The sequence below is a fragment of the Podarcis cretensis genome, assembly GCF_951804945.1.
Source record: "Podarcis cretensis genome assembly, chromosome: 4".
In the NCBI taxonomy this organism is placed as follows: Eukaryota; Metazoa; Chordata; class Lepidosauria; order Squamata; family Lacertidae; genus Podarcis; species Podarcis cretensis.
The window spans coordinates 10,190,749-10,215,697 of NC_137173.1; the positions used below are offsets into that span (position 1 = coordinate 10,190,749).

The 24,949-nt window shown below is 45.8% G+C and overlaps 1 protein-coding gene and 1 pseudogene across 2 annotated transcripts; one reads left to right on the top strand and one right to left on the bottom strand.

Moving 5' to 3' along the window:
* The first annotated feature begins 10,251 nt into the window (after window positions 1–10,251).
* LOC307214021 (mid1-interacting protein 1-B pseudogene) lies at window positions 10,252–11,864 on the top strand (annotated as a pseudogene). Its single transcript, XR_013843990.1, has 2 exons — window positions 10,252–10,776; window positions 11,530–11,864. The product of XR_013843990.1 is annotated as a mid1-interacting protein 1-B pseudogene (transcript).
* A 7,291-nt stretch (window positions 11,865–19,155) lies between these two features.
* On the bottom strand, window positions 19,156–23,629 carry NDUFC2 (NADH:ubiquinone oxidoreductase subunit C2). Its single transcript, XM_079974256.1, has 3 exons — window positions 23,368–23,629; window positions 22,217–22,360; window positions 19,156–19,365 (listed from the first exon to the last, which is right to left on the bottom strand). The coding sequence occupies exons 1-3, from the start codon at window positions 23,519–23,521 to the stop codon at window positions 19,316–19,318; spliced, it is 348 nt and encodes a 115-aa protein (XP_079830382.1). The 5' UTR covers window positions 23,522–23,629; the 3' UTR covers window positions 19,156–19,315.
* Window positions 23,630–24,949: the final 1,320 nt, after the last annotated feature.

Genomic DNA, 24,949 nt, shown 5'->3' on the forward strand with positions numbered 1-24,949 from the left:
CATAGACCCAGAATAGAATGTAAATACTTTTGGATGCTTGACCCCATCAAAACAGTCTTTGAGCACTGATGTTGTCTTTCAACGGACGAATGAGAAAGAGAGAAAGGGATGTTCTCTGTTTTGGGATGTGTCTCCTGAGCAGTTCATGGCAGGCCAGGTACACAAATGGCTGTCTAGCCAAACAGCCTGGGCTGACAAGTGGGGTGATAACTTGGGCAAAGGGTTTGTGCCACCTGCCCCAGACTGAGTGAGCATGTGTTTGCTGGATGATCATCACCCAACCAGACACCAATTGTCAAAGGGAACGCACAAGGTTTGGGAAAAGTTCAGGGATCTTTGTTGCATTTCTTACACCAGACAAACACCAGCCTTTGGGGACCTGGAATTCAGGGTTGTCTAGTGAGTGGATTGGCAGCAGGTACAGGTGTCAAATATAGACTTGATAGGTACAGGTAAAGGACCCCTGAACGGTTAAGTCCAGTCAAAGGTGACTATGGGGTTGCGACACTCATCTCACTTTCAGGTCGAGGGAGCTGGCGTAATTAAGGACTACACTGCCTTGCAGTGGTTTTATTAGGGAGTTAGAGAAATTCATGTAGGGAAGTCAATAGTACCAGGCCAAAGAGAACCTTGCCTGTAATGACCAGTGGGACGATACTTGGTGTTGGTGTTGATCTTTAAAGCCCTAAATGGCAGCGGTCCTGTATACCTGAAGGAGCATCCCCACCCTCATTGTTCTGCCCGGACGCTGAGGTCCAGCGCCGAGGGCCTTCTGGCGGTTCCCTCACTGCGAGAAGCAAAGCTACAAGAGGGCCTTCTCGGTAGTGGCGCCCGCCCTGTGGAACGCCCTCCCATCAGATGTCAAAGAGATAAACAACTACCTGATATTTATTTATTTATTTATTTATTTATAAATAATTTTTATTAAATTTTCCATTTTAACAATCCAATCAAATCACATTAAGTATTCCAAATTATACAAATACATACCATATAGTCCAAATATTCTGCCAAATTATAAATTTTTGTTGGGGCTTCCCACGCTTCAAGTTCAGTGGGGTTCCAATCATCTTATGTTTCTACTGCCTCGAGTTTCCAATAGTTCCTTCTTTAAATCTTCCTGTTGTTATCCTTCCTTCTTTTGTGGCCTCTGAGCTGTTTCCACAGGCGAGTTGAATTAAACAATAATGTGCTTCTGTGTGAAATTACTACCTGACAATTTAGAAGACATCTGAAGGCAGCCCTGTTCGGGGAAGTTTTTAATGTGTGACATTTTGATGTATTTTTAATCCTAGTTGGAAGCCAGCCAGAGTGGCTGGGGAAACCCAGCCAGATGGGTGGGGTCCAAATTATTATTATTATTATTATTATTATTATTATTATTATTATTATTATTAGACATGTCTCTGGTGGCAGGTAATCGAGCCAGACAGCTCCAGAAGGGGAACTGTGTCCATTTATTGCAGCAAGGAACAGCATTGTGCTACTTGGGGTGGTTGACAAGATGTCATGGACTGGCTGGATTGCAGAGGGTTAGGTGAAAGCCAGATGGCTAGTGCCAGCTTGCCAAATGGGAAAATTCCTGCCTGGCCCCAAATATGGCGGCCGACTTAGTCCATAGAAAAGTCAAAATGCCAGTAAAAGCAATCAAATTCAGGGTGGATAGGTGGGAGATCGGACAAAAGAGCAGGGAAGACTACCGGGCAGGCCACAATTTAACAACCCCTGGGCGTGGGCCCACGGGTCCCCATTAGCTGGTTGTGCCCACCGTCAGAGGAAAGCTCATTCAAGGTCTACTGGCATTGGCCAATAGCCAGCAGCTGGGCGATCCCAGCTGCCATTCACTGGATCACTTGTGCAGCCTGAGGCCTGGACATGACACCGCCCACCACAGAAGGTGAGTGGATATCCTCTAACTCCATTTTCCAGACTAAACCTGCCTAGCTCCTTCAACCATTCCTCATCAGACCTGGTTTCCAGACCCTTGATGATCTTGGTTGCCCTCCTCTGCACATGTTCCAGCTTGTCAATATCCTTCTTAAATTGATCCTTATTATTGAAATGTTTGCCGCCTTGTTTCCTTCAGGAGGAAGGGTGGAATATAAATTAAAATAATACTAAAATAATAATGGGACGCAGGTGGCGCTGTGGGTTAAAGCCTCAGCGCCTAGGGCTTGCCGATCGAAAGGTCGGCGGTTCGAATCCCTGCGGCGGGGTGCGCTCCCGCTGCTCGGTCCCAGCGCCTGTCAACCTAGCAGTTCGAAAGCACCTCCGGGTGCAAGTAGATAAATAGGGACCGCTTACCAGCGGGAAGGTAAACGGCGTTTCCGTGTGCGACTCTGGCTCTGGCCAGAGCAGCGATGTCACGCTGGCCACGTGACCCGGAAGTGTCTCCGGACAGCGCTGGCCCCTGGCCTCTTAAGTGAGATGGGCGCACAACCCCAGAGTCTGTCAAGACTGGCCTGTACGGGCAGGGGTACCTTTACCTTTAAAATAATAATATTAATAGGCCCAGCTGCAGGAAGAAGGAGCCCTCTAGTTTTCCCATTATGAACGCAGGACTTGCTTGTCTCTTTCAGCTTTAGGAACAAAAACCCTGCAGAGGGACATCCCAAATGGTATTCTTATATAGAACAGCTGCAGCTCGGATTTGGGTGGCAAAGGGGTGGAAGGAAGAAGTCCCAACAATAACGGACTGGCATAACAAGCTGCAAGAATTTGCTGAAATGGCGCAGTTGACAAATAGCCTGGGAGGCAATTCAAAGCAAAAATTTATGGAAAAGTGGGATAGATATAAGATATATATTCAAAGAATACAGTAAAGGTTCGCTATCTATGCTAGCATTCGATTGATGTTGGAGAGAGACTGAGTCGAGAAATAAGACCAAGGGTACATAACGATATAGGAATGTATTAGATAAAATGTAAAGAAATATACACTAATAAGAGTACAATCACTTGTAAAAAAGGAATATACAACGGGATAGACAGGAAGTCCAAAGTGTTGGTACATATATGATTTTGGAATAGTTTTTTGTCCCTGTTTCTTTTTCTTTTAGTATATAAACTTTGTATACATGCTGAAAATTATAGTATAATAAGCCTTGTGACGTAATATGAGAATGTTTACCGAGGTAACATAAGAACTTTAATAAATAAAAAAAAAATTTTTGACCTCACCGGGAGAATCCGCGACCAGAAAGAAGAGGAACATCAAGAAGACTGGAAGAAATTTAAAGACTATTTGAATAAATATTGTAATATTAAAGATATGTAACCACTTGAAAGAAACAATTAGGCCTAGGATTAAAATGGAATTAAATTTGTAAATAAGAAAATGTGTGATAAGGTAAGCTATGTAATATGATTAGGACTGTGATATGGTCTTTTGAAACTCTGATATTGGAAACTGCTACATATAATTACTAAGAAATTTGGTTGGAAGAGATTCGAGGAAGTCAAATACTATGTTTATGAAGATGGATGATACTTAATTTTCATTAATTAAGTGGTAGTATGTTGTATGTATCTTTTCTCTTTTTTTGCCTTTTCTCCTATTTTTTGTTTGTCTTTATTATTGTTAATCTGTTCTTTTTTTACTATGTTTATCTACTGAAAATAATAAATATTATTTGAAAAAAAATAAAATATTTTTTTTTTAAAAAAAGGAACAAAAACCCTGCAGAGATGAAATCTCCCTTCACCTTATTTTCCTGGCCTTACATCAGCTGTCTTCCAGTGCCCTATGGTCTGTTGGCAATGAAGAACTGCAGGCACAGCTGAACACTTCATGTTCTGGCAGAAGGGTTTCCAAAGTGTTTGGCCCATTCAATGCTGAGCGCTGCTTGGGCCAAAACGAATGGGTCAAAAGGAATTGGCTACATGCAACTTTTTAATTGTCGAGACAAATTTCCCCATCTCTGCATGCTTGCTCTGTTTGCTGCAAAGTGGCAGACGATTTCGCCAGCGCTCATCCTAACGCCCAGCACAGCTCTTGTCTATTGTCGAGCATTTGCAAAATTGTGTGGCCTTGCTGAGTCCCAGTGAAAGGGTCAAAGCAGTAGGCACAGTTCAGTTCTATTTTGGGGAGATCTGTAAATAAAGCCACATTGTTAGCTGCCAAGAAAGGAAACAGTTGCCTCATATGTTCAAGGATAAAGGTTGCGATTGCCTAAAACGGTGCTAGACTAGAGTCTTTTTATTGGCACTGAACCCGTCCTGATCACTCGTTGGGTGACTGAGCTCCATCCAGTCTTCGTTTCTTTTTTGAAAATAATTTATTTTGGGTTCTACAAATTTAAGATTATAATCATACCACATCAAATCCACAGTTAAAAGATTCCTCCGAATCTCTGGACTTCCCACCTTCCCCTCCTTGGGTTCTGTTGTTACCCCTTTTCTCCTGCATCTTTTCCTCATAAGCCAAGTTTTTTGTAACTCCATTATATCCCTAGTTTTCATTACAGTGGTACCTCGAGTTACAGACGCTTCAGGTTACAGAAGCTTCAGGTTACAGACTCCGCTAACCCAGAAATAGTACCTCAGGTTAAGAACTTTACCTCAGGATGAGAACAGAAATTGTGTGGCAGCAGCGGGAGGCCCCATTAGCTAAAGTGGTGCTTCAGGTTAAGAACAGTTTCAGGTTAAGAACAGACCTCCGGAATGAATTAAGTTCTTAACCCGAGGTACCACTGTACATTACATGTGTTATTGCAGTCCTGCTAGTGTTTTCAGCTGTTTATAGTGGTCTTCCAGGTAAATTATAATTTCCCCCCATTCCTTATTAAAGTTTTGGTCTTCCTGGTTTCTGAGCTTCCCAATCAATTTTGTCATAATCCATCAACACGATCTGCCATTTTTCTATGGTAGGGACTTTATCTTCTTTCCATCTCTGGGCTAACAGCATCCATGCAGCTGTCGTCACATACATAAGAAGTCTTTTCTGCTCCCTTGGAATTTCAGCACCTACAATTCCTAATAGAAAAGCCTCTGGGGTTTTTTTTGAATAAAAGTTATTTTAAACATTTTTTTCAATTCCTTATATATCATTTCCCAGAATGCTTTTATTACCTTACACGTCCACCACATTGGATAAAAGGTACCTTCTTTCTCTTTACATTTCCAGCAGATATTTGTACCTGTCTTGTACATTTTTGCTAACTTAAAAAGTAAAGGGACCCCTGACAGTTAAATCCAGTCGCGAACGACTCGGGGGTTGCGGCACTCATCTCGCTTTACAGGCAGAGGGAGCCAGCATTTGTCTGCAGGCTGTTTTTCCAGGTCATGTGGCTAACATGGCTAAGCTGCTTCTGGCAAAACCAGAGCAGTGCACGGAAATGCCGTTTACCTTCCCACCGGAGTGGTACTTATTTATCTACTTGCACTTTTTGGCGTGCTTTCAAACTGCTATGTTGGCAGGAGCAGGGACCGAGCAACGGGAGCTCACCCCATCGTGGGGATTCGAACCGCCAACCTACTGATCGGCAAGCCCAAGAGGCTCAGTGCTTTAGACCACAGCGCCACCCGTGTCCCATAAATACCAACAGTACATCATTTTCATGTAATTTTCTTTCAACGTACAGCATGCTGAGAATGTCAAATCTGTATTCTTTAACCTCTCCCAAGATGAGAGTTGGATATTATGTCCCAAATCCCTCACCCAGTGTATCATTACAGATTTAACCTGTTCAACCTTTGTGTGCCATTTCAAAATCTATCTTCTATACAGTCTTGCTGCATACATTGTCCTCAATAAGACTTGAAGATTTAACTACTCTCACCACTTACAGCCCACCTTGAATTGCATTTGGCACCTCAAGATACCTGTAAGCTGTAGACCAGGGGTCGGCAACCTAAAGCCCACGGGCCGGAAGCGGCCCATGGAGGCCGTGTAACCGGCCCCTGAGCCACCCCCAAACTGAGCCTCACGCTCGGCGAGTCCCCGCGCAATGCGCTAAACCAGCACAGCGCAGCGTGGGGACTCTCTTCTGTGGCTCCGGAAATTGCTTCTGCGCATGCCCAGACGCCAGAAATCGCATCTGCACATGTCCGTGGTGCCAGAAATCGCTTCTGCGCTATGGCCAGACACCGAAAATCGCTTCTGTGCAGGCACAATTTTCGGCATCTGGGTATGCGCAGAAGCGATTTCCGGTGCCATGGACATGCGCAGACGTGATTTCCGGCGTCACACTGTGCCAGCCCGGCCCACAGAGGATCTCCGCGGGAGTGATCTGGCCCATGCACTTGCTGTAGACGCAGGGAAAATCTCACCACCTAGCTATGGGAGGTAGATGGAGTACCTTCAGAAGAGCCAGACGGCACATTTGAAGCTGATTCTGATGGTGGCCAAAAGGGACGCGGGTGGCGCTGTGGATTAAACCACAGAGCCTAGGACTTGCCGATCAGAAGGTCGGCGGGTGAGCTCCCATTGCTCAGTCCCTGCTCATGCCAACCAAGCAGTTCAAAAGCATGTCAAAGTGCAGGTGAAATCCACGAATCAGTCAGCAGAAGACATTCACGAGGGGTTCAAAAACCAGGAAGCTGTTTTGTGCTGCTGTGAGGTCCTCCATCTTATACTCAGGTTGCATATAGGTGTTTCTTTCTGCTGCTGGTTTCCGTGGCATCTTCGGGGAGGGGCAAGATGTTGCAGGTGACCTCTGCCCCAGGCCCTGAAGAGGCAATGGACGTGCCAGTAAGAATACATGGAACCGGGCTAGATGAACATGTTGCTTGATCTGGGGCTAAGGCATCTTCCATTGCATCTTCCAACCCTTTGCCCTGACCCTGACCATGTATCAGTGTTCAGAGGGGAGCTGGATTTCCAGACTGAAGCCATTGCCAAACATCTTTGCCCACAAAATCTCTGCTTCTCATGACCCCCGCAAAATGGTAGTATGAACCAGCTATCACAAACGAAGCCCAAATTATGCAGTCATTCTCCTGGCACCCTTCCTGTGCTTGCTGAAGGCCAGGAAAGTGCCTTGCCAAACGTTGTTAGGAAATTTCCATTCAGTGCAAGCCCAGATGATAGCTTGATTTAGATTTCTCTGCCTCTCTCTGATTATTGGTCAGTCAAAAGACAATCTGAGCTCTCAAAAGCCCTAATAGAATCACAGAATTGTGGAGATGGAAGGGACCTTAAGAACCTTCTAGTTTAGCTCTTACCACCAGAAAGTTCCTCTTGATGTTTAGCGGACTCTCCGTTCTTGTAACCTGAATTCATTGGTTTGAGTCCCACCATCCAGAGCAGGAGGAAACCAGCTTGCTCCAACTTCCATGTGACAGCCTTTCGGATATTTGAAGAAGGCTGTCATATCTCCTCTCAGTTTCCTCTTTTTCCAGGCTAAACACACCCAGCTCCTTCAACCGTTCCTCATAAAGCTTGGTTTCCAGATCCTTCATCATCTTGGTTGCCCTCCTCTGCACACGTTCCAGCTTGTCAACATCCTTCTTAAATTGTGGTGCCCAGAAATGGACACAGTACTCTATGTGTGGTCTGACCAAGGCAGAATAGAGTGGGACTATTTCTTCCCTAGATCTGGACACTAGACCTTTTGATGTAGCCTAGAATAGCATTATGGGACGCAGGTGGCGCTGTGGGTTAAAGCCTCAGCACCTAGGACTTGCCGATCGAAAGGTCGTCGGTTCGAATCCCTGCGGCGGGGTGCGCTCCCGCTGCTCGGTCCCAGCGCCTGCCAACCTAGCAGTTCGAAAGCACCTCCGGGTGCAAGTAGATAAATAGGGACCGCTTACCAGTGGGAAGGTAAACGGCGTTTCCGTGTGCGGCTCTGGCTCGCCAGAGCAGCGATGTCATGCTGGCCACGTGACCCGGAAGTGTCTTCGGACAGTGCTGGCCCCTGGCCTCTTAAGTGAGATGGGCACACAACCCCAGAGTCTGTCAAGACTGGCCCGTACGGGCAGGGGTACCTTTACCTTTACCTTTAGAATAGCATTAGCTCTTTTTGCTGTTGCATTACACTGTTGACTCATGCTAAGCTTGTAGTTCACCAATAATGATGATGATGATGATGATGATAATAATAATAATAATATTAATATAAAATAATTTATTTATACCCCGCCCTCCCCAGCCAAGATCGGGCTCAGGGCGGCTAACACCAGATATAAAAACAATTGATTAAAATACAACTTAAAAACAAGATTAAAATACAAGATTAAGATGCAGCCTCATTTCAGTAGAAACTCAAATAAAAAACTTTTGGGGGATGAAAACCTCAAATCTTCACGAAGGCCAACTATCCAGACTGGTCCTACGTGGGCCAGAAAAAAGCCAGGGAAGTCCCCAAATAGGAGTTTCATCACAGAAGGAGAAAGGAAAAAGGAAAGAGGGGGAGGGGATCAAGTTGATTCCAAGCCAAAGGCCAGGCGGAACAACTCTGTCTTACAGGCCCCTAGATCCCTTTCACATGTACTGCTTGCGAGGCAGATGTTCCCCATCATAAATTTCTGCAGTTGATTATTCCTGCCTTACATTTGTCCCTGTAGAAATTCATTTTGTTAGTTTTGGCCCAATTCTCCAATCTGTTAAGGTCAGCTTGAACCCTGATTCTGTCTTCTGCAGCATTAGCTACCCCTCCCATTTTGGTGTCATCTGCAAATTTGATGAGCATCCCCTCCGTTCCTTTGTCCAAGTAATTTAAAATGAGGTTGAACAACCATTCATCACGGCACAACACTCACCACTTATTTCTAGGATGATAAGGAACCATTAGGGGGACGCAGGTGGCGCTGTGGGTTAAAGCCTCAGCGCCTAGGGCTTGCCGATCGAAAGGTCGTCGTTCGAATCCCTGCGGTGGGGTGCGCTCCCGCTGCTCGGTCCCAGCGCCTGCCAACCTAGCAGTTCGAAAGCACCTCCGGGTGCAAGTAGATAAATAGGGACCGCTTACCAGCGGGAAGGTAAACGGTATTTCCGTGTGCGGCTCTGGCTCGCCAGAGCAGCGATGTCACGCTGGCCACGTGACCCGGAAGTGTCTCCGGACAGCGCTGGCCCCTGGCCTCTTAAGTGAGATGGGCGCACAACCCCAGAGTCTGTCAAGACTGGCCCCTACGGGCAGGGGTACCTTTACCTTTACCTTAAGGAACCATTAATGAGTACTCTTTGGGTTTGGTCAGTCAACAAGCTACAAATCCACCTAAAAGTTACCTCATCCAGCCCACAATTTACCCACTTCTCTGGGTTATCATGGGAGACCTTACTGAAATTAAGATACAGTGGTACCTCTGGTTAAGTACTTAATTCGTTCCGGAGGTCCGTTCTTAACCTGAAACTGTTCTTAACCTGAAGCACCACTTTAGCTAATGGGGCCTCCCACTGCCGCTGCGCCACCGCTGCACGATTTCTGTTCTCATCCTGAAGCAAAGTTCTTAACCCGAGGTAATATTTCTGGGTTAGCGGAGTCTGTAACCTGAAGCGTATGTAACCCAACATGTCTGTAACCCGAGGAACCACTGTATACAATTGGATCGACAGTAGTCTGGCAGACGTTTTGGACTATGGGTGGCTTCCTACTCAAGAGTAGGGCACACTGAAATTTCAGTGGGTTAAACTTAGTTGGGTTCCCCTTTCATTGCTGGGCTGATCAGAGATGTGGTTTGAAACAGATGGAGGGTACAAAGTTGGGGATTAGGATCTCAGGCAGCCTGGGTTTATGGGGGGCGGGGTGCCCATAAAATGAACACATGCACAATGGGGCCTCCCACTGCCGCTGTGCCGCCGCTGCACGATTTCTGTTCTCATCCTGAAGCAAAATTCTTAACCTGAGGTAATATTTCTGGGTTAGTAGAGTCTGTAACCTGAAGCGTATGTAACCTGAAGCATATGTAACCCGAGATACCACTGTACATTATGTCCACTGCGTCCCCCTGATCCACCAGTTTGTAACTCTATCAAACAAAAAAGTGAGATTTGTCTGACATGACTTGTTTTTGAAAAACCTGTGCTGGGTCTTGGTAATCACAGCATCCATTTTGAAGCGTGCTCAGACTGACTGTTTAATTATCTGTTCAAGGACCCTGGTGGCAAGTAGCTGATAGAGGCAAGAGGGTTTGGGAAAGAATCTGGGAAAGAATCCAAACTGTAAATAAAATCACATTGCAACCCACAGAGGAGTCACTGCCAAATTCTTGCAATTCACGGGAAGCTGGGATTGGCTCCCTGGGAAAGGAGGGTCTGGAACTGGCATGGAACTATCCCACTCAGGCTTTCTGAAAGTGACCAAGATTGCTATATAAATTGCCACCAGCAAGGCTGAAACCTAACATATCTCACCTTTCCTGCACAGCGCAGATTGGGACCCTGAAAAAGAAGTCAAATTCAGATCCGGAGAATCCCTCTCGACCCATCGCCATGGAAAGATACGTCTCTGCCGTCCGCAAGATGGAGCAAACGGTGATGTTTCCCAGCCTCCTCCTCGGGGTCTCCTTGGAAGACCAGGCTGAAACATTCGAGACCAACTCGAGCAACGGAGACTCCAGTGAGAGAGACCTGTATGAAGATTACACTCTGCTAAAATCCATCAAGGGGAGGGCAGAGAGTGGCTTAGCACCCCTTGACTTCCAGAATCCCAGCCTCAAGGAAGAGGAGAGCAAAGATCTGGAAGATCTCTTCCATTACCACGTGTCTGGCTTGCACCGCGTCCTCACCCAGCTGACAAGGAGGGCCAACGCTGTCACTTCGAAATATAATGAAATCATGGGGCAGATCAACCAGAACGAAATCTCTCTCCGCTGGTGAGACACACGCCAAGGACACCAAAGGTGAGTTATTGACTCAGCCCAGCCACCATGACTATGGGAGCCATGGTCCATAAGATCTGGTGGGAACAGCTTGGTTTTCTACAACAAACATTCTCCTTTCCCTCTACGTTTGTAGTCTCCTGTTGCTGCACTGCCTGTTAACAGAGTCAAAGAGCTTTTTAAAATATGCTTGCAGACTCTCCCTTCCTTCCTTCCTGGTTCATTTGCACAGAAGAGATTTCTTGGCCAGCTTGCCTGTAACTGACGGTAGTTGTAGTCCTGAACATTTGGCAGCCACCAGGTTGGGATAGGCTGGCCGATGGAATGGCATTTTCTGATTTGGCAGGCCTAGAAGTGAGGGTTGGGACCTCTGCATATTCTCAGAGGTACTCTTTCTTCTCTTTCTTCACTCATCTTGCATGGCTTAGCTTTGGAACACAGACTATTTATTCTATGGAAAGCTTAGAGCAGGGCTCTCAGTGGGGTCATATCCAGGCACTGTTAACAATGTTATAGCACTGAGGGCTCACATATCTTTCTTTAGGCTCCAGGTACCCAACGTGATGTCTTTCCAATATTGCTGAACTAGAACTCCCATCATCCTTGACCACTGGTCATGTTGACCGGGAATATGGGAGTTGTAGTACCCCAATAACACCAGGAGAACCGCATGTTGGCTATCAGTAAAGTTCTGGATCTGAGTCACAGGGACCCTTGGTTTAAATTAAGACACAACCCACCTTGTTAACACCTTTTCCATTTTCCATTTTACAGGACAACCTGAATTTCTGAATCTGCACATGTGTACAACTTGGGTCCTCTGTCTGAGGCCATGCAAAGAAGGCTCTCAATGGACATTCTAGAGACCTTGACTGCAGCATCTACCCCACAACATTGTGTAGCATGGACTTTACTTGAATAAGCCAAGCACTGATATTTGAGAACGTAATTGCTATCTATATTATATTTTTGAACGTAATTGCTATCTGTACGGTATTTATGGATATCTATAAACTCCATGGCAAACGTATGCCTTGGGTTTCCATTGCTTTCTGCTGTTTAAATATTGCTTTTAGTTCAGACTAATAAAGCACTTTGCATTGTTTGAAGCTGCCTAGACCATTGTTTCATCTAGTCCTGTAGTTGTCAACAACCCTGACAGGTAATGGCTCTCATCCAGATTCTTTGCCTATTATGCTTGCTATGTGAAATCATTTTCACTGGAGATAAGCTCTGTGCCACCACATGGCACCTGTGAGGAAATGAAGGGCATCAGTGCCCTGGCAGGACCCACAATTCAACTTTCTCTCTTTCTCTCTCTCCCTCTGTGTTGGTTTACTGAGTCTAGGGGCCGCCATTTTCCATGGAGTGATGTCATCATAGGGGCATACATTAGAATGGCAGCTGCAAGCGAGAGCTGCTATTGGCTGTCCCTGCTAGGAGGCCCCACCCCCCACTATAGTATTTTGCTAAGGGATTCTTCCAACCTGGAACTGGCCAGGATTTCAGATTTGGATCCCTTCCCAGCCCTGGGGATACTGGGGATTGATGTTGGGACTTTTTGCATGTGAAACACACACCATACCACAGAACTGTCTTGCATCAGAAGCTGGGATTGCTCAGTCAGTAGAGCATGAGGCTCTTAATTTGAGGGTTAAGAGTCTGAGCCCCACGTTGGGCAAAAGATTTCTGCATCTACAGGGGCTTGAACCAGATGTCCCTTGTGGTTCTATGATCCAGAAATTTTGGCGGACCTTCCCATAACATCAAACTGAGATTTTAGCTGAGTCCAAGAAGGATTTCTCAGTCCCTGTTAGGGATTTTCCTCACCCACCGATTCTAGGATTGCCACCTTTCCCAGGTTAGGGTTCCTGCTCTTTTAAGAACGCCCTTTTCAGCCTTTTACAAATGTAAATGACTTGTGACATACCTGCTCTTCTAGCAGGAAGAACCTAAGATGTGTATAATCATTGCTGAAGTCTCCTCTGCTCCTCTCCTCCATGGGCTACATTTGTTAATGGGCCAGGCAGGAGCCAGTGTGGTGTAGTGGTTAAGAGCGGTAGTCTCGTAATCCGGTGAACTGGGTTCGCATCTCCGCTCCTCCACATGCAGCTGCTGGGCCAGTCACACTTCTTTGAAGTCTCTCAGCCCCACTCACCTCACAGAGTGTTTGTTGTGGGGGAGGAAGGGAAAGGAGAATGTTAACCGCTTTGAGACTCCTTAAAGGGAGTGAAAGGCGGGATATCAAATCCAAACTCTTCTCCTCCTCCTCTTCTTCTTCTTCTTCACTGCTTTAAGCTGTTGCGCCAACGTGTCCTCTGCAATGCTCTAAGGTCTTTCCCCCAGTGTGCTTTTGTACATACTTTGCAGTTCCACACACCATCACATCATCCAAAGCTCTTGTTATAAGAAAAACTGCTCCCTTTCCCTTATGGGGTATTCCAGAGCCCATATACAGTCCTTAAGTGGGTTCCCTATCTGTAGGAGAAAACAACAGAGGCCAACCAGAGTATATTGAGAAGCAAAGCGGCTAGTAAGCCTGGTCTTTATTCAAGGAACTGCTGCAACAGGGTCCCCACTCACCACATGCAGGAGGGAGGAGAACCCTGAACAATGGTGTGCAAGCCCTTATATAGACTCTTGAAATTGCCCACCCTGTAGCCCAAGACCACCACCCCAAAACCTCATACATACATCACAGAAGGAGGCGGGTCTACAGCAGAAATCCTGTCTGCCAGGCTACCTGATAATGGTCCCTGATTGCATTACCTGGGCAGTCTGGCCATTCTTTGGCGATGGTTAATACTTTAGTTCCTGAATACAGGTCACAGGCTCACCCTATTCATACACAAATACACCCTTAAGACAGGATTTGCAAGCAAAAAGACGATGGGAAGGTTTTCCCCATTTGCCTCCCTTACTGCAGAGGAATATTTGAGCTCATTGGGACAGTCGAAATGGCTTCAGGATTGCTCTCCTGTACTATTTCAGACACGCGGTTCATATATTTAGATATGTGTGTATTTAAGAATTATGGAAGTATTTAAAAAGTGACCAGCACTCTGAAACACATTCCAGGTTGAGCCACCTGGGCTCCTTTCAGGAGACACGAGAATTCATGGGACTCCAGAGTATGATGCGAAACCAGCAAAAGTCGATGTTATACAGTTATGGACAATATAATGGAGAAGCCAAAGAAACCCAAGGGCCAGTGTGGCGCAGAAGTTAAAAGTGTCACACTAGAACCTGAGAGACCAGGGTTCAAATCCCCGCTTGGCCACAAAGCTCACTGGGTGACCTTGGGCCAATAGGGTGTGTTAACAATTTTCATCTTTCAAATTCCCAAAATGAGGGGTGGAATTCAAACTACCTTTTCAATTCAAAAGACATTTTGGTTAAGTTAATGTAATTTTATTTTGCTCAGTAAGTGAAATATGTGTAAGGTTCCATAGAAATGGTTAAAAATGATTGACAAGTATTTCCAGTTATGTTACATATTAATATTCTTTTCATCTATTAGCATTATTATTATTTAGCATGACCTGACATTTTCAGAAGGAAAATTAAAATTCTTTGGGGGGTTCTCCCCCCAAAAGCAGTTTATGTGCTTCTTCACCAAATGTAGCCTTACTAAGCTAAATGTTGTCCAATCACAAGAGTAACAGCAGATTTGAATTCTGCACAGCCAAAAATGTATTTTGAAGATCCCTCACTGAATAAATTTGCAAAAATTAAGTTTTACCCACTCTGAAATGATGCACCCTATTTGTCCAGTAACTCACGCTCAGCCAAACCTCCTTTGCTGCATTGCTGTGAGGATAAAATGGGGAGTTGTTCTACGTATGCCTTATCCGTGGGATATAAACATAATTAATTAATTAGTTAATTGCTGGTATACAGAGGTACACTTTGCTTGAACATGGATGCTCGCTTTAGTTGCCAAAGACACCCATGGGCCTAAACGGCAGGAAATTTTTTTTAATAGCCATGCCTTGTGGCAGCAAATCCCATACATCAGTTACATATTCTGGGAAATAACATTATTCCCTGTTGCCTCCTTGAATCTGCTGCCAAACAGTTCCATCCAGCGATGTCAAATTCTGCTGTTATCCTGCAGTAAACTGCTCCAACCTTATGCCCCCATTGGTTTTTAATAAATCTGCACTGGCTGAGAGATGATCAACCTTCAGTCACATGCTTGGACTCAGCCAGCAGCTCCCAGGGCAGGTGACACCAACCCATGTCCCGAAACAAGAACTGATGGTACCAAAATATGTTTGTTTGCTTTGAAAGAAGCGCATGATTCCCCAGACTTGTCCTGTAGCCAGGAAATAGCTACCAAAACTGGCAGCAGGTCTCAGGGCCGGATTTAGGTTTGAGGAGACCCTAAGCTACTGAAAGTAATGGGGCCCTTTATATGTCCAGCTGTCCTTTGTCAACAACAAATTTCTGCTGCTTTGTTTGTGTTGAATATATGCTATGTGGTAATTTATGGACCTAACAGGTATCTCAGGCCTTATGCACATGTTGCCATGCAAGCAGTCCGTGCAGAATGGAGGCACCCTATATATAGAAATGAGCAAACCAGTGATCTTTTAGGGAGCAGGCTAGCAGGCGGGGCCCATGACTTACATCATAGGAGTCCACACAACACAAAACAAAACACTCTTGCTGTTTGTAGGTTTTATTTTATTTGTTTTTTTATCTTATATTTTAGAAATGCACATGCAGTTTTTCCCCCTTTACGTTTTTTTGGGGCCCCCAAGAGAGTGGGACCATAAGCTATAGCTTGTTCAGCTTATATGTACAGTGGTACTTCGGGTTAAGAACTTAATTGGTTCTGGAGGTCCGTTCTTAACCTGAAACTGTTCTTTACCTGAGGTACCACTTTAACTAATGGGGCCTCCCGCTGCGCCGCCGGAGCATGATTTCTGTTCTCATCCTGAAGCAAAGTTCTTAACCTGAGGTACTATTTCTGGGTTAGCACAGTCTGTAACCTGAAGCGTCTGTAACCTGAAGTGTCTGTAACCCGAAATACCACTGTAAATCCGGCAGGTCTGGAATATGGGACCCCCTTGTTTGCCTGAACAAGGAACAGCGTTAGAGGGGGAGAGAGGAAAAATGCAGTATTCTGGAGCCATGCAGCTGAGCCAGGTGCATCAATGGTTCGACTCTGCATACGGTACATTCCTGGGATCCTATAGCTTCTTAGTCTGCTGGTTTTGTTTTTGTACTAACCTTGTTGTTGTTTAGTCATTTAGTCGTGTCCGACTCTTTGTGACCCCATGGACCAGAGCACGCCAGGCACTACTGTCTTCAACTGCCTCCCACAGTTTGGTCAAACTCATGCTGGTAGCTTCAAGAACACTGTCCAACCATCTTGTCCTCTGGCGTCCCCTTCTCCTTGTGCCCTCCATCTTTCCCAACATCAGGGTCTTTTCCAGGGAGTCTTCTGTTCTCATGAGGTGGCCAAAATATTGGAGCCTCAGCTTCACAATCTGTCCTTCCAGTGAGCACTCAGGGCTGATTTCCCTCAGAATGGATCGGTTTGATCTTCTTGCAGTCCATGGGACTCTCAAGAGTCTCCTCCAGCACCAGAATTCAAAAGCATCAATTCTTCGGCGATCAGCCTTCTTTATGGTCCAGCTCTTGCTTCCATACATCGCTACTGGGAAAACCATAGCTTTAACTATACATCACTTTGTTGGCAAGGTGATGTCTCTGCTTTTTAAGAGACATCACCTTGCTGACATTTTCTAACCTTAGAAGATGAAATAGATTGTATTGAGCTTTTTTTTTATTTTTTAACCTTCATAATCTCACAGAAAGCAGGTAGGACAGGCTGCCGAAAAAGCTAAGCAAACAGGCTTCCAGGTCACTCCGCTCTGCTTCTTGAAAAGGCTTGTGGCACCCAAAACAAAGAGCAGTCAAAATTTGCAAATATGGGAGGTCTGTTTGAATAGGCAGCTTCAGCAGATGTGTGGTATGCAATGCTGGGTCAACATTGCATAAAACCATAAAGTTGGAGTAGGGCTTGAGGGCCACCTAAAAATTGAGTGATTTTTTTTCCAGACCTTGGGGTGAAAGGCTGGTAGAAAATCCCTTAAGTAAATAAAATCTAGTCCGTTTTGAAATGTTTTAAGAGGTTCGTCTATTCTAGCAAAGACAGGGGGCTGAATAAGGAGCTTTCAGGATATGGATTCCCCTGAAACATCATGAACTGTCTGTGTAGACTGGTTGTGTTGGCTATATATCCAAATGCATATCACGCTGCAATGTTCAGGCAACTAATATGCTCCCCAGTTGCTCCAGAGGAGTCTTCCGCAACTTGGTGCCCACCTGGTTCATGATCAAGGATGATAGGAATTGTAGTGCAAAACATCTGACGGGCATGATGCTCTGCAGGTTGTACAATAGAGTTTGAAGTTTCATCGCGGACAGAAATGTGAATATGCATCTCCAGCCCAGGTCTTTTAACTGTACTGGGCAACTATACCTGGGTCTGTGAAGCAGACACACACATTGCCTTTAGCTGGACCTGCGGGGAATTTAACCTCAGACCTTATAATACACCTTCATTACATCTCTTTGGGTGCGACATGCAAACATTCCTCTTTCCCCAGGTCTTTGGTTAATTAAACCATCTAGGGCATGGAGGGGGATATTGTTTGTCGTTGTGGTATGCTTTTTTGTGTATTTATACCGTAATATTGCCCAACCTTGATGGCAGAAAGTGAGGAGGAATTAAAGAACCTTTTAATGAGGGTGAAAGAGGAGAGCGCAAAATATGGTCTGAAGCTCAACATCAAAAAAACAAAGATCATGGCCACTGGTCCCATCACCTCCTGGCAAATAGAAGGGGGGGGGGGGAAATGGAGGCAGTGAGAGATTTTACTTTCTTGGGCTCCATGATCACTGCAGATGGTAACAGCAGCCACAAAATTAAAAGACGCCTGCTTCTTGGGAGAAAAGCAATGACAAACCTAGACAGCATCTTAAAAAGCAGAGACATCACCTTGCCAACAAAGGTCTGTATAGTAAAAGCTATGGTTTTCCCAGTAGTGATGTATGGAAGTTAAGGCTGGACCATAAAGAAGGCTGATCACCGAAGAATTGATGCTTTTGAATTATGGTGCTGGAGGAGACTCTTTCTGGTCCATGGGGTCACGAAGAGTCGGACACGACTAAACAGCAAGAACATTGTGTAAAATGCACAGGGGCGGGGGAATGGCACCCAAATCTAAACAAGTGCAAGATTGAACAGGTGCAATGAACATTATATATTAGGGTTACCATACGTCTGGCTTTTCCCAGACATTTTTGGAATAATGCACTTGGCAGTGGTGTCCAGGTGGGAAAATGTCTTGGAAAATCAGCTCAACAACTTTGGGCAAAACTGAGAAAAACTCAACAATTATATATGCTCATTGGATTAAAGATGCACTTTATTTCCCTATAGTATTTTCAAGTATGTTACATTTTTTATTCCTACCCAACTTAAGAGTCCAGTTCTTCAGGTACGGGTATCTTGAGGTTATATGAAAAAGTTTACACAACGCTTGGGAAGACAGACGAACTAATGCCAGTGTACTGGAAGAAGCAAAGATCACCAGTGTTGAAGCGATGATTCTTCAACATCAACTCTGTTGGGCTGGTCATTTTGTGTGTGGATGCCTGATTATCGTCTCCCAAAGCAACTACTCTATTCCTAGCTTAAAAATGGAAAGCGTAATGCTGGTGGTCAACAAAAAAGGTTTAGACTGTCTCAAGGCAATTTTTAAAAAAATGTAGTATAAGCACCAACAACTGGGAAACACTGGCCTGCGAGCGCTCCAGTTGGAGAACAGCCTTTACCAAAGGTGTCATAGGCTTTGAAGACGCTCAAACTCAGGACGCAAGGGAGAAACGTGCTAAGAGGAAAGCACACTTGGCAAATCCACACCGTGATCGACTCCTGCCTGGAAACCAATGTCCCCACTGTGGACGGACGAGTGGATCCAGAACTGGTCTCCACTGTCACTTGTTTATGGAAGACAATCTTACTCAGCTATGAGTGATCGCCAAAGAAGAAGAAGAAAATGAAAATGAAAAAACTTTTTTTTAATGCCACTGAAAGCTAGCAGGGCAGGGCAGCCTAGCCACAAAAACGGGAAGAGGGAGAACTATGTACACCAAATTGAGTTTCTTAAGAGGAAAGATGGGATATAAAGGTATTAATAAATAATATATAGTACTGCCTCTGAGCCTGGAAATACCCCTCATGACTGGTAGCCATCGTTAGAAATAATATAGTGTCACATCTTAGCTTGGCCCCAAAGCAGCAACTATTGCCATATCATTCAAATCCCATTTGTTAATTAAACCTGATTCCAAACTACCTTGTGACAATAAAAACACACATTACTTAGTCATAGCTTTAATGATAAGATTAAAGGTCCAAGTGTCTGAAACAAGTATTTCATCTCAACTACTGACATAGGTTATGCACATATCCCACGCTCGACAGATTACTTGTGGGATAACAAAGCAACGAGTGAGACACCAACTGCTTGCAAGGTCTTCAGCGAATTGGATGGAAATTCTCCAGAACTTCTGCCATGCGTTTCTTTTCTATAAAAAGAAGAAGAAACACTGTTTAAAAAAGCCAGTTCACATTACAATTAACGAGAAAAAGATTTCCGTGAAAATAAGGCAAGAACTATCCTCCCCCAAGCAAATGCAAACCTCAAAAATCACGCAGAATGACAAAACGGACCAGGAATTCTGTGCTAGGAACCCAAATTCTGCAATCAGGATCTACACAGGGAGAGTGTTGCTGGAGCAGACCTAAGGTTCATCTTGTCTGGCCCTCTTTTTGGAGACCAATCAAATGCCTCTGGGAAGAAGTTCACAGGCAGAGCATGAAGGTAATAACTCTCCCTTATTGTTGCTTCCTCTCTAGCAACTAGCATTTAATGGCATAGTCTCTCTGAACAGGGAGATCCCACTGGGCCACCACCTCTGACCAAAGCAATGGTCTGAAGTGATCATGCGACTCAAGGGTAGGCAAACTAAGGCCAGGGGGCCGGATGCGGCCCAATCGCCTTCTCAAGCCGACCTGTGGACGGTCCGGGAATCAGCATGTTTTTACATGAGTAGAATGTGTCCTTTTATTTAAATTGCATCTCTGGGTTCTTTGTGGAGCCTGCCTGGTGTTTTTACATGAGTAGAATGTGTCCTTTTATTTAAAATGCATCTCTGGGTTATTTGTGGGGCCTGCCTGGTGTTTTTACATGAGCAGAATGTGTCCTTTTATTTAAAATGCATCTCTGGTTTATTTGTGGGGCATAGGAATTCGTTCATTCCCCCCCCCCAAAAAAAATATAGTCCAGCCCACCACATGGTCTGAGGGATGGTGGACAGGTCCATAGCTGGAAAAGGTTGCTGACCACTGATGTGACTAACTGGCAGGAGATTCAGGACAGCTTCTACACAACCAACTGCAAGTCTAGAAGTCAGGGATGCAGTTGGGACGCATATCATATAGGGCACACAGTTAGAGCCCCGAGGCAAACCATCAAATTGAAATTTGTTCTTGCTCCTTCTCCTCCAGCCCACACATTCCTCAGCTGCTCTCTCCGCTTCTTAAAGAAGGAAAGGATTCCACACAGCCTGACTCGATGCTCTGAGCTCCAAACCGGCAAAGGAGATGGCTCTGCGGTATTCAGCAGCGCTAAGGCTGCATGACATCAAACATTCACATATCACAGAACTGATGGAGTGTGCATTATCTTCTCCTGGCCTTCTAAGATGAGGTGTCACAGCTATTAAAACCCTGACACAGACATATGTGCTTAAATCCATCGATTACACTGAGTTTAAGTATACTTTACTCTGCGTTGAACTGTGGCCTGTGCTTGCAGCTGTCACTGTGTCACTCTATTCTGCCTCCCCCCATCCTTTAAAATCAAATAACGGTATGTCACAATAGTGGCAGCAGAAGTACCCGGGAAGATCTGATTACTTGTAAGCAGGAAATACAAAGAAAGCAAACCCTATGTAAATCTACCTATCCTTAAAGGTTTAGCTGTTGTGGCCCCATTGCACATCCTGTTGCACTTGGGGACAAAGCGGGAAACAACATGCCTTCTCTGTGGTGCCACCCACCCACACCCTGCCGACAAGGAATTTGGTTATCTTTCTCTACGTTTTGTGTTCTGCAGGCAACTCAAAAACATTCATTTTTGATAGAAAGCTTTTCATTATGTTGCTCTTAATGTCTATATTGTGAGTGCTGGGTCTAGTTTTTTGCTCCTTTTTGTTTGATAATTTGTTGTCAATCGACTTGTCATTTTGTTCGGTAATCATTGTTGTTTCAATGCTTGCTTTTTATATTTTTAAGCCGCTATGAGCAACACCTGAAGGAGCATCTCCACCCCCATTGTTCTGCCCGGACACTGAGGTCCAGCTCTGAGGAACTTCTGGTGGTTCCCTCCCTGCGAGAAGTGAGGTTGCAGTGAACCTGGCAGAGGACCTTCTCAGTAGTGGCGCCTGCCCTGTGGAATGCCCTCCCATCAGATGTCAAGGAAATAAACAACTATCTGACTTTTAAAAGACATCTGAAGGCAGCCCTGTTTAGGGAAGTTTTTAATGCTTGATGTTTTGTCGGTTTATTTTTATTTTTATTATTATTCTGTTGGGAGCCACACCGAGTGGCTGGGAAAACCCAGCCAGGTGGGCTGGGTATAAATAATAAATTCTTGTTGCTGTTGTTACTACTGTACTACTACTACTACTACTACACCATTGTGCAGAAGAAAAGCAGAGTATAACTTATTTATCATAAATAATACAGCCCTCAACACGTATGTTGTATGAACTAGCCCTGGGTTTTTTGGGAAGATGGACAGCAGAGAACTCTCTCTCTTTCACCAAAGCTGCCTTATTTCACATATATCTAAACAGCAGCCTTGCAGAACACATTCTCTCTGAGATTTGGGGTCTTCCACTGCCACATTCCCATACAGAAAACATAGGGAGGTACATTTTACTCCATACAAACCAGTGAAAAGGGCTGGAACTCTGATATATGGTTCACCCAGAGGGGTGTTTGGTTACTTTCCAGGGAGAGGTGGATCAGCTTTGAACACTCTAGCATGGCTGTCTTTACTTCCCTGGAGAGGCCTTTCCTACACTTTGAGAACCACGGGTAGGGGTGCGCATGCAACATATACAGTATGTGTGCAAGCACTGCTTTCCTACACCCCCTTGTGGCGTTTTTGTGCAGTAGAACGGTGATGTTAAAAGCCACTTGCTTAATCGTTGAACAGCAAGCAAGGCTTGCTTGTAGTGGACCTGAAAAAAGTCTTACAACTGTGTGGGGACAAGGAAGTTTAAATCTCTGCTACCGTTGTTCTGACATCACATCATATATCCATGGGAGCAACGGAGGCGCATACCCAACAGCTTATCACAAATGTACCTTTTTCCTTAAAGTCCTCAGGATGGTGCCTTATGTATTCTGAAAGTTGTAGATCCTTTAAAGCGTATTCGTAATTGGCTCGCTTACTGAGGTAATAACCTAGATAGAAGCCAAGAGATGTGAGCAGGACTTGGCGATGAACTCCTGGAACAGGACAAAGAAAAAAGAGGGGGGAAATAAGGGAGAGCAGGGGTAGCAGTTTAACAGGCTGAACGGAAACCTCCATGAAGCATGCGCAGAGTTGCGATTTCCCTCACACCAAACCCTGAGTTGTGAGCGCAAGGCAGGACAGAGACCCCCCTGTGCACCCACCTCCACTCGGACCATAGGAACCAACTCCAAGGGGCTGAGGTGTCTTTGTCCATCCCAGCCCCCCATGATTAAATATTTAAGGGGGGCCAGGGGTCCCAAAGTTAACGGTCACTGCCATTCAAATGGGGTGTATGTGTGTGGCTCCCCCAGTGCCGGATTTACGTATACACTAAACAAGCTGTAGCTTAGGGCCTCACTCTCTTGGGGGCCCCCAAAAAAATTAAAGGGGAAAAAAAACTGGATTTACATTTCCAAAATATAAGATAAAAAACAAATAAAATAAAACCTACATACAGCAACAGTGTTTTGTGTTGTGTAGGCTCCTGTGATGTAAGTCATGGGCCCCGCCTGCTAGCCTGCTCCCTAAAACATCACTAGTTTGCTCCTTTCTATATATATGATGCCTACATTCTGCATGGAGGGGTTCCATGGCAACATGTGCAAATGGCGTGAGATACTTATAAATTGCCATTTGGCATATATTCAACACAAAAAAACAGCGACCATTTTGTTGTTGGACAAAGGACAAATGCACATATAAAGGGCCCCGTTACCTTCAGGAGTTTAAGGCCTCATCAAACCTAAATCTGGCCCTGGGCTTCCCCCACCCGCCCCAATATTTAATGCAGGTTGGCCCCGCTGACTCTGACCATGCACAGAGTGATTTCCTTGGATGCCCTTTTGCACAGCCCAGGGAGACAGTTCTTCCCCTGGGGGGAATCCCCTCAAACCCGGGCATGCGCAGAGCGGTTTCCCCAGCACCAACCACCCCTCCCCTGAGCATGCACAGAGTGCATTTCCTCAGGAACCCTCCTTCCTTCCCGCCGGCCTCGACCCACCCGTTCCCAGGACGGGCCTCTGTCTGATGGCGTTCTCCAGCAAGACGCTGATCCAGCCCAGGAAGCCCAGGTAGACCGAGCCCCTGTTGAAGAGCCGCGGGGGCGGGATCGACCGAGCCTCGTCTGGCAGCCGGAGGTACAGCGGCGACGGCATGGCGCAGGCCGGGGACAAGGGCGCGCAGACCCAGCAGCAGCGCCGCTCGAGGAGGGCCTGGCTTCAAGGGCAGGGGGAGGTCCGCCCCGCAACACCGTCCCCCGCCACTCCCGGCCCGCGACGCCAAGGTTCCGCGGCTCTTTGGTTCCCTCGCCCCTCGACGCGGAGCCAAGGGCAAGGGCGGTCCCTCAGCGACGTCTTCCCCCGCTCCGCATTGCACGCGGCCAGCGATGCGAGGTTCCGTGGCTCTTTGGTTCCCAGCTTCCTAGCCGCCCTCCCAGGGCCGGATTTCGGTTTGATGAGGCCCTAAGCTACTGAAGGTAATGGGGCCCGTCATATGTCCAGCTGTCCTTTGTCAACAACAAATGGTCGCTGTTTTTTGTGTTGGAACATATGCTATATGGTAATTTTTGGACCTCATAGGTATCTCAAGCCATTTGCACATAACAAAATATGTATTTTATCAAAGTAATTGCTGGACTGAAATACAGTTAAGAAGTATATTAATAGCAAAACACAATTAAGAAGTATATTGTAGTGAGGACGTGGGTGGCGCTGTGGGTTAAACCACAAAGCCTAGGACTTGCCGATCAGAAGGTTGGGGGTTCAAATCCCCGCGACGGGGTGAGCTCCCGTTGCTCAGTCCCTGCTCCTGCCAACCCAGCATTTCAAAAGCATGTCAAGTGGAAATAGATAAATAGGGAAGGTAAATGGCGTTTCCGTGCGCTGCTCTGTTTCGCCAGAAGCAGCTTAGTTATGCTGGCCACATGACCCGGAAGCTGTACGCCAGCTCCCTCGGCCAATAAAGCGAGATGAGCGCCACAACCCCAGAGTCAGCCACGACTGGACCTAATGGTCAGGGGTCCCTTTACCTTATATCTCCTCTCAGTCTCTGACGAGAACCTGCTCGCCATCAGTAATAATCAGTCTCACACAAAGATGGGTTGAAGAAATCTGACTGCTCCAGGAGCTGCTGCAGCCAAACATTTATTGTGTGTAGCCAAAAAGATACAAATACCAAGAAACAACTTTTCCCTCAGCCGGCAGATAAGGACAATGCCATGCCATCACACCAGGCTATGCTATGTGGGCCAATCATCGGGACAGCATGAGCTGTCCACGCGTTGTTCATGCTCCAAGCGATGCCTTCTGCTATGAAATCACCTTGCAATAATAAACTTTCGCCCATGCTCTTATGTACAAACAACCATTTTCCCACAAGTCTCCTCCTTTCCAGGCTAAACATACCCTGCTCCTTCAACCTTTCCCCGCAATGCTTGGCTTCCAGACCCCTTGATCATCTTGGTTGCCCTCCTCTGCACACATTGGCAACATCCTTCTTAAATTGTGGTGCCCAGAACCAGAAACAGTATTCCAGGTGTGGTCTGACCGAGGCAGACTAGAGTGGTACTATTACGTCCCTTGATC

What these genes read in the sequence shown, in the direction of transcription:
- NDUFC2 (XM_079974256.1), bottom strand. Translation starts at nt 23,521, where the DNA reads ATGCCGTCGCCGCTGTACCTCCGGCTGCCAGACGAGGCTCGGTCGATC. An exon ending in GAGGCCCGTCCTGGGAACGG is followed by an intron (nt 22,361 to 23,367) that starts GTGGGTCGAGGC and finishes GTCCTGTTCCAG; the next exon opens with GAGTTCATCGCCAAGTCCTG. An exon ending in TGAGGACTTTAAGGAAAAAG is followed by an intron (nt 19,366 to 22,216) that starts GTACATTTGTGA and finishes TTCTTTTTATAG; the next exon opens with AAAAGAAACGCATGGCAGAA.